A 9844-nucleotide genomic window follows, 5' to 3' on the forward strand; every position below is an offset into this window, starting at 1 on the left:
TCCCTTCTACTGGGCTACACACACAAGCAACAGTGATTCCAACGTTCCAAACAAGCAACAAACAAGACAAACAAACCAGGAAATCGAACATCGTCTTGCTAGAAGGGAGGTGTCGACCGACACCAGCCAAGTGTCGACCGACACTGGCCTTGGTGTCGACCGACACTACCTCACAGTGTCGATCGGTGCCCAATTTGCTGGTGTCGACCGACACCAAGTGGTGTCGATCAACACTCCCTCTGCAACTGCGATCCGCACAAAGTCGAGAGTCAAATCTTGCTCCCAAATCTCCTCTNCTCACTCCCAAATCTCCTCCAAATCGTCCAATACTTGAAACCCAAGCCTTAAACATCCGTAGGAACCTGTATCAACCAATCCCAGCAAGAAAAACACACAAACAAGCAACAAACAAGCAAGAACAAGGAAATCAAAGGCTTAGATTAGCGATGGTCATGCACTCACCTCTCTGCAGAAAGATTCTGACCAATAAGAACGAATTCCCTCACTCTTAGCAAGCTTCTAGCACTTTCCCAGCCTTAGATCTCCCAAGAACAGCAAGGAATCTCACCAATCTCTCTCAGAAGCTCAAGAACAATGTTTACTCTCTTTTCTTCTCAAAAACAAACAAACGGCGACAAACACCATTTCCCAAAACCCTTCTGGTCGACAATTCCTTTAAATATCTTGGTTTAGTGGTTTTCCTTAAACCAAACCGACCAAAATCGATAATTAAATCAATTTGATCGAACCGGAAAAACAATGGTGTCGACCGACACCCCCTTGGTGTCGATCGACACCCTCACCCAAAACGTACAAATTGGTTTGCGGGTGTTACAATTATGCTTTGTCTCAGCCATCCATTTTTCCTCGTTTTAGGTATCAATTCCCCTTTGTCATCTTTCTCCGATGGCTCTTTCCATCCATCCTCCACAGAGAACCAAGCTTCCATGTCAATACTCTGAATGACCTGCTTGACTGACACCTTTCAGTGTCCATAGTGCTCTGGATTCAGTTTCAGCGATTTTGGTAACGCAGCAAACCCTAGTGACTTCTCCATACCTTTGTTGCAAGATCTCACCTGTTGAAAAGATAATTGAACTTTTATCATGTGTCTACTCTGATACCAATTGTTAAGGTATAGAGACTACCAATACAGGATTATATTTGGGATACGCCACGTAAATGCTTTTCTACTCAATATTAATAAATACAAGATTGAATCTAAGCACTATTCTCTCCTCTATCTAAACACAGTCTTGTGTAGATCTAAAAGAACTACCCAACACTCACCTTCGTAGCTTCTTAATTAGACTTGAAGTTTGACAATCTCACCACAATAATTCTAAAGTGATCAGAACTTTCTACGGCTAACCCTAGACTATTTATGCTAAACCTCTCAAGATTCTAACAAGAATATCTTCGAGTATTCTTCTTTAGGCTATCGCTTGCTCCCCAAGGCCCTTCATTCCTTAAACATTTGAGGCAAATACTCTCTATATCTTACCGGCTTAGTTTGGCTCTATCGTCAAGGCCGAATCATCACTCTATGACATATCACCTTGTCCAATCTTACTTTGACATGTCAGCTTTGTTTCTTTGTTTGAACTCATAAGTCTGTGGTCTGATGCAGAATCAGTTCCATCACAGCTCTCTGTTCCGTACAACGATCTGTTCCAACGACTGCATCTCCAGAAGATACGATTTTTGTCGGATTGTGTGGCTGGGAATTCATCGTAAACTTACATAAATGAAAGAAAGAAAAAAGTAGAAGAGAAAATGTACAGTAAGACTCGCGAGTTTTTTAGTTTTTTTTTTTTAATCAATTGGCTTTATTAGTTGACTCATATACTCATAGTGAACAAACTACAGAGAGACTCAAGAGAATTAAACAAGTGGCTTTATTAGTTGACTCATAGTAGACCAATGCAGAGAGATACTAGCCTTTAAAAAGAAAAAGGATTTATTAATTTATAGCCGAGTCAGAAAGACTTGTGTCTTCATTAACTTATAAGCCCAAACACAAATTGAGATAGAAAAATACTGTTCATTGATTAAGAAGGTTGTGAACGACGTGAAGTGAAAAATATATATATACATGAATAGTTTTGGTCATTTGCTAGATCAACTATGATACATGTTGTTGCTCTTCATATGAAGTATGAACATATCACCTAAACGTTTTTTAGAAAATGAGGTAAAACATAGGAAAACCATCTTCGGTGGGCCTTGGGGCATTTGTCCTCTCTGCAAAACATGAGACTAACTCTTTAGTGGGACTGAGATAGGGGACTTGTCGGTTAACCATCACCATATTATTTCTTACTCATTTTGTTTCATAAAAAGTGTCATTCTGGAGTTTTTTTGTTTTATAAAGATTGTCATTTTATATTTTTAATGTGATTTTTTACATCTAATTTTTTAATTTACACTTAATCCGAACTTTTTTTATTAAATTTAAATGATAAATTACTCATTAAATAAAAGCATATATGTATAATTCAAGTTTTTTTAATTTGTATGCTATGTGTCAAAATGACACTATTCATAAAACAAAGAGAGTATATCCTATCTCCTTGAGAAGTCAATAACTAATTTTATCAGCTCTTTATCCTACCGGTCAAAGACTTCCGGACAAAATACATCAAACGGTCGAGTTTCTCTTCAGACTAAATTAAGTTTAAGAGAAATACTGAAATACATGTTTGAGATAGAAATGTCGGTTTTTTGTCCCTAGAAAAAGTTACATATGACTTGTATTGTTCATTTATACTATTTCTTAAAATCTTTGTGGCTTTGTTAACTGATACTCACCTAAACGTCTATTCCTGGAAATTTTCTTGGAAAATAAACTTTCAGTTGGAGTATAATTAGAAACTTGTTCGTAAACATTTACCACACTTAATCCTAAATACTTTGTCTTCATCCTTCTAACTTATCCACCAAACACCAAAGAGCATTTACAAGAATATTTTTTTGCATATATGTATGGCTGCTTTCGTGCTTTGATACTTTCCAAGGAGGCTTCTTGGATCATTCTTGAGTGTAAACAGAGGTATCCTCTGAAAATGGTGAAGATTCTTGAAAAGCCACTGTGGGGATTTGGAAAACTGGTCTAGGAGGGACTTCAAGAGCATCCAAGCTTCCTTCCATCATCTCTACAACTCTGTTCATAGGTGGGCGATCTACTGGAGAAGGCTGAATACACCACAAGCCCACCAATGTCATCTTTTTAGCTAGCTCGTCTTCCTCGTTGTTGATTCCATTCTCAATAACCCTTCTCGACTTTCCCAATTCAAGATCCCTATATACCCACTCAGGAAAGTACATCGAACTTGTGTTAGAAGAAGAGGCTTGCNCCCAAATCCTTCTCCTGAGCCAACCGCACCCTACTCAGAAGATCTGCTCAATCAACTGCTTCCAAATCCAACGGTTCCTGTGAAACAGCACACAAGCTCAAAGTACTGATCTCTCCTACCAGAGACTCCATCTCTTGCTCCTGAGCCGAAGCTACCCTCTTCCGACTCAGAGCGTCTGCAACCGTGTTAGCCTTACCGGGGTGATATGCTATCTCCAAACCATAATCCGCCACAAGGTCCATCCACCGCCTCTGTCTCAAATTCAGCTCAGGCTGAGTGAATATATACTTCAAGCTCTTATGATCTGTAAACACCTGTACCTTTGCACCATAAAGATAAGATCTCCAAATCTTCAGGGCAAAAACTACAGCAGCCATCTCCAAATCATGAGTAGGATAGTTGCCCTCATTCTTCCGCAACTGCCGCGAAGCATAGGCAATCACCTTCCCATGATGCATCAACACACACCCCAAACCAACCCTAGATGCATCAGTATAAACCACATAGGGTTCTTCCTGCTCAGGCAAAGCCAACACTAGCGTAANAAGCTACCCTCTTCCGACTCAGAGCGTCTGCAACCGTGTTAGCCTTACCGGGGTGATATGCTATCTCCAAACCATAATCCGCCACAAGGNTGCTCTCTTTCTTCTCACATAGCTTAGCGAGGCCAAAGTCCGAAACTTTGGGACATAAGTTGTCATCTAAGAGTACATTCNAACTCTAGCAACCTAACAATGCCAGACAACATCCAATCGAGTCCCTAGAACATCCTTCTTCATCCCGACCCAGTGATAGTACCTCTTGAGATCACGGTACATCTTAGTCTCTCCTGGATGAATAGAAAACCTGCTCTTATGAGCCTCTCTCAGAATCTCCTGTCTCAACTCCTCATTCTTGGGCACACAAACCCGACCGTGCACCAAGATAGTACCATTATCTGAGACCTGATACTCTGAATCCACATCCTTAGAGACATTCACCAGCCCCAAATCCTTCTCCTGAGCCAACCGCACCCTACTCAGAAGATCTGCTCAATCAACTGCTTCCAAATCCAACGGTTCCTGTGAAACAGCACACAAGCTCAAAGTACTGATCTCTCCTACCAGAGACTCCATCTCTTGCTCCTGAGCCGAAGCTACCCTCTTCCGACTCAGAGCGTCTGCAACCGTGTTAGCCTTACCGGGGTGATATGCTATCTCCAAACCATAATCCGCCACAAGGTCCATCCACCGCCTCTGTCTCAAATTCAGCTCAGGCTGAGTGAATATATACTTCAAGCTCTTATGATCTGTAAACACCTGTACCTTTGCACCATAAAGATAAGATCTCCAAATCTTCAGGGCAAAAACTACAGCAGCCATCTCCAAATCATGAGTAGGATAGTTGCCCTCATTCTTCCGCAACTGCCGCGAAGCATAGGCAATCACCTTCCCATGATGCATCAACACACACCCCAAACCAACCCTAGATGCATCAGTATAAACCACATAGGGTTCTTCCTGCTCAGGCAAAGCCAACACTAGCGTAATAGTCAACATCTCCTTAAGGCTTTCAAAACCCTCCTCACACTCCTGTGACCAAACAAAAGGAACATCCTTCCCTGTCAACTTAGTCATAGGGCGTGCTCTACTTGCAAAACCTTGCACAAATCTCCTGTAGTAACCTGCCAACCCAAGGAAACTCCTGATCTCTATGGCATTCTACGGTCTAGGCCAATCCCTGATAGCCTGAATCTTCTCCGGATCTAAAGAANCAATTCTATATAGTGCCTCCCAATCCATATTGACCGAGTTCTTGCTTGAAATGAACTTATCAAGGGATCCATTTCCCAAAAACTCATATATAATTGCTCTTTTTGAACCTTCAGAGCAGAAACCAAGCAAGGAGACAATGTTGAGATGGNCAGAAAACCCATCTCCCGCTGCCAGAAACTACACTTGCTCAACTTTGCAAACAACTTCTGCTCCCGTAGCTTCTCCAGAATTGCCCTCAAATGAACTGTATGCTCCTCAGGACTCTTAGAATAAACCAGGATATCATCGATAAAAATGATGACAGACACGTCCAGAAACTCCCAAAACACGCTGTTCATCAATCTCATAAACGCCGCTGGCGCGTTAGTCAACCTGAAAGGCATCACCACAAACTCATAATGCCCGTACCTCGTCCTGAAAGCAGTCTTCCTCACATCTGCCTCATCTATCGGTATCTGATGATAACCCGGCGCCAGATCCACCTTAGAGAACCAAGTAGCACCCCTCAACTGATCCAACAACTCATCGATCCTAGGAAGAGGAAACTTGTTCTTCACAGTGACCCGGTTCAAACCCCGATAATCAATGCACAACCTGAAACTCCCATCCTTCTTCTTGACAAAAAACACTGGCGCTCTCCACGGTGATACACTAGAACAGATGAAACCCTTACTCAACAAATCCTCTAGCTGCTTCTTCAGCTCTGCCATCTCTGCTGGAGCCATTCTGTAAGGAGCCTTGGAAAACGGTGTCGTCCCCGGTTCCAGTTCAATGGTTAAAGGATCCGACTAAAACACATCCTCAAACTCCTCCACTACCGGAATACCGCTAACCGTAGACTTCCCCACTGACTCTGGCATAGATATAGTCACCAAATAGGCCTCACAGCCCTTCTCGATCATCTTCCTAGCCTGAATGGCCGAGATCACGAGACTCCCTGAAGTCGGTCTAATACCCTTAAACACCAACTTCCCTCCTGGACGCTCAAACTCCACTCTACCCTGATGGCAATCCAAATGCACCATATGCCGATGCAACCAATCCATCCCGAGAATAACATCATACAACTCCACTGGACTGATAAGCAAATCCGCTGGCCACGACTCTCCTGTGATCTGAATATCAACCCCTCTAGCTCGTCCAATAACTCTCAGGAACTTGCCTCCCGCAACTCTGACAAGTCCTGTACGCTCCCCGGGATCCCCTCTGATTCCCGCACTCTCTGCACACTCCGGAGTAATGAAGCTATGAGAAGCTCCAGAATCAAACATAACATGGAACTTAAACCCGCCCACCAACAAGGTCCCTACACAAACCTCATGTGTTGAGAACCTAACACTTTATCACAGGAAAACATAAAATCTAAACCTACTAAAAATTCACAAAGCTTAAGTACCAAAAATTATACCTGTGATCGCCCCAGCACTGGTTCCACCAGGCTCTGCANGACTAAAACACATCCTCAAACTCCTCCACTACCGGAATACCGCTAACCGTAGACTTCCCCACTGACTCTGGCATAGATATAGTCACCAAATAGGCCTCACANCCGTGCCACCTGCTGACCTCCAGGCTGCACCTGCTGCAACGATGCCACTACTGCCGGCTGCAACTTAGGACACATGGGCTTGATATGCCCCGGCTCCCTGCAATGATAGTACACACAAAATCCCTGCCGTCGGAGCACTCCTCTTGGGACAACTAGCAATCTTGTGATCCTTGCTCCCACAATCGAAGCAACTCGCACCACTCGGACTCTGCGTAGCTTCCCACCTCCTCTTGGTTCCCTGCACAAGCTTACCGCCCCTGCTAGAACCACCCTGCTGTTGAGCCCTACTAGGCTGAACTGCTGGACTAACCGTCACTGACTGTGCCCAGATGTCCTCCTCAATACNGTAAGTATAGTGTTCGAGTGGAATAAGAGCCTTCAGCTTCTGATGTCTTAGTCGTGTTTCTCTAATCCGAAGAAAACGGAGAAACAATGTTAATAATACCAGGATCAAAACAACTCCTGCTACTGAACCCGCAACTACAAAAAGGAAAAACAAAAAGTGTGGTGTTAATAACTTTTTTTTTTATCGAGGAGTCTTAAAGAGTTCAAAATCTCTCAGGTCAGCAAACTAACCTATGCGAATTGCTTTGTTCAAAGCCCCTGTACAACAGTTGAACAAGTAAAATTTGTCAGAATGGAACCAAACTTGATCTTGGCCGGAAGAAAAGTGAAGAAGAAACTCAGAGAAGAGAATGATGTACCATGACTTTTTTTTCCAGAGCCACATTTATCGCCGTAGGTCCCATCTTTACAATAACAGACGAATTCTGTTGAAGTCTTATTATAACCACAAGCACCTTTAGATTCTAGGCACATTGAACAGTCTTGATTAAGTTGAACCTCGAAACCCCNCATAACTCCGCCCTCTACAGTGAACCCTCAAATCATCACGTAGGGCCCTTAAAAACCTCCTGATCTGAGCCTCCTCAAACTCCATATCCCGACCCCCATACCTCAGAAGTCGACTGAACTCCAAGTCAAGCTCTTGNGGTAAAGGAGACGAGATGTTTCTCGTCACATAGTAATGTGTGCTCGGTCCAAATCTGCACAAAATAAAAAAAATTATGTCTTTTTGGTTAATGAAAAACAATTTTCTTAGAAAAATTATTAAAAATAACGCTAAGGGATGACTTCACTTACCTACGCCTAGCGTCTTCATAATACCCACAAACAACATCTCCAACGTAAACGTTAGTAACATCATTAGATGACAAGTTTTGGCAATCGTAATAAATTGTTAACATCTTGGTGCGAGAAGCGAGTGGAAGAACGGTTTCGGGGAATGTCGCATTTTCTAGGTGTTGGACACAAATATTGTCGAAATAATCCAATGTGGCGAGTTTTATGACATGAGAGACATTGTTAGCCTCTAAAATTCTGAACTTCAAGGAGGAGAGGTTAAGCTCGGCGAATCCTTTGCTACAATCAAGCATGAAGTCAGGGTGGCCACAGTCTTCTCTGCCACGGACCCAGAAAGGGTACAAGAGACTTCCCTGATTGCCGCAGGTAAATGGTTGACTGCAGCGTTCGTAACTCTCAATGNAAACTCCTCTGGACATCTCAGAGTATGGAAGTTACGTTCCACACTCGTCATCCACGCCTCCGCGGCGGTAGGATCAGTACCTCCCGAAAACTACTCGGTACAAATACGGCCCATCTCTGTCCGCATGCTGATATAACGAGAATGGACTCCAACATCCGCAGCCACTGGCTGTCGCTCCTCCGCCACCATTGGTGGCACTACCTGAGCCGGCGCCGATACCACTGGTGGTAACCGCACCAACAACTGTGCTAGCATAGCCGCAAAGTCAGTCCCAGGGACTCCACCCGCTGGGACCCTAGCATCACCGGCCACTGGAGCATCAACACCACCCCCTCCTGTCGCACTCACGGAATCCCCCGGAACATCCNGACGGGGTCACAAAGAGTATAAGACACAATCAAATTGATGATTATTGTGTTCTCCTCTGTTTTAGTTATATTGAAGGGAAATTAAAAACTAAACAGTACTGTTTTGGTTTGGCAAGAATTGCAGTAAATGAAGCTATGGTTGGTCTTTTTGAACAATGCAGATTAAGAAAGAAGAAAAGTGAAACTTACGTGAGGAAGAACATCCTTCACACGTCATCTCATCAGTATTCACTATAACCTCAAACCCTTCTCTTAGAACACTTTCCAAATGAGTCATATTCAACTCTTTCTTTTCTGGAACGAATGTTTTAGGAACGTTTACGGTGAAATTTTCTTGGCAGGATCTTTGATAAATAGGGTTTTGATACGCTGAGATAACACCTCTCTGAGGACATGTATAACTTGAAACATAATGAAATCCAGGGTTGCAGTGATAGAAAATGGTGAGGCTCTTGTAGCTTGGTGAAAGCTCAGAGATTTCGGGAGGCAAGGTTGTGGTATTGAATGTAGAGGAGCAAAAAGGATGTAAAATGTCAGCTCTGACAAGTCTAACAGTACGAGATGTGATATTAATATTGAAAACATTGTACTCGTGGTTTGAGATGCTTAAAGAGGTGACGTTTTTGCTTCTGCAGTGAAGCTCCAGCGACGCACGACCACAAGGTTCTGGACGATTTCCACCCCAAAAGGGGAAACCGGCAGTGATGCTCCCACACTGAAACTGAGTAGTCTCACACCATCCATATTCTTGTTTACTTGAAGCATAGGGAATATGGTAGATTAAGGTGAAGAGGAAGAGGAAAATTAAACAAGAATTGAGGGGGTAATACATGATTTGTAGATTTATGACCAGTTTGTCTTCTGGATTTGGTGTTTGTTACTACGAGCAGAGAAAATTATTTAGCCACGGAAATAGAGAGGAGTTTTTTTTTACTTTTCCTTGTTTTTAACCAAATTGCTTTGTTAGTTGACTCTAAAAGTATTCGCTAGTCTTTTCTAAAAAACGAATTTGAGACAGCCAGATAGGCATAGATTGGCCATTGGGTATGAGATAAGCAAAAACAAAGAAAATGAATCTTTAGCTCCGGGCCGGGCTTGTTTGTCTTCATTCTTTATCTTATCGACTATAGTGGACTTCGAAGTTCGAAGACTAGAAAAGTCAAAATTTGTTGGATTAATTTTGCTTGGATGTTGTTTCGTAGACATCTATATATACATTTTGCAAGTACATTTAAATACTAGAGTTGCCACCTATTTACAAGACTGCCATT

General features: G+C 42.8%; 1 protein-coding gene across 1 annotated transcript; it reads right to left on the bottom strand.

The window, feature by feature from the left end:
- LOC104789650 (LEAF RUST 10 DISEASE-RESISTANCE LOCUS RECEPTOR-LIKE PROTEIN KINASE-like 2.7) lies at nucleotides 986-9517 on the bottom strand. The gene is made up of 7 exons (XM_019245392.1): nucleotides 8762-9517; nucleotides 7803-8204; nucleotides 7629-7705; nucleotides 7364-7528; nucleotides 7236-7262; nucleotides 6970-7139; nucleotides 986-1078 (listed from the first exon to the last, which is right to left on the bottom strand). The coding sequence occupies exons 1-7, from the start codon at nucleotides 9403-9405 to the stop codon at nucleotides 986-988; spliced, it is 1578 nt and encodes a 525-aa protein (XP_019100937.1). The 5' UTR covers nucleotides 9406-9517.

Source organism: Camelina sativa, chromosome 5, assembly GCF_000633955.1.
Source record: "Camelina sativa cultivar DH55 chromosome 5, Cs, whole genome shotgun sequence".
Classification (NCBI taxonomy): domain Eukaryota; kingdom Viridiplantae; phylum Streptophyta; class Magnoliopsida; order Brassicales; family Brassicaceae; genus Camelina; species Camelina sativa.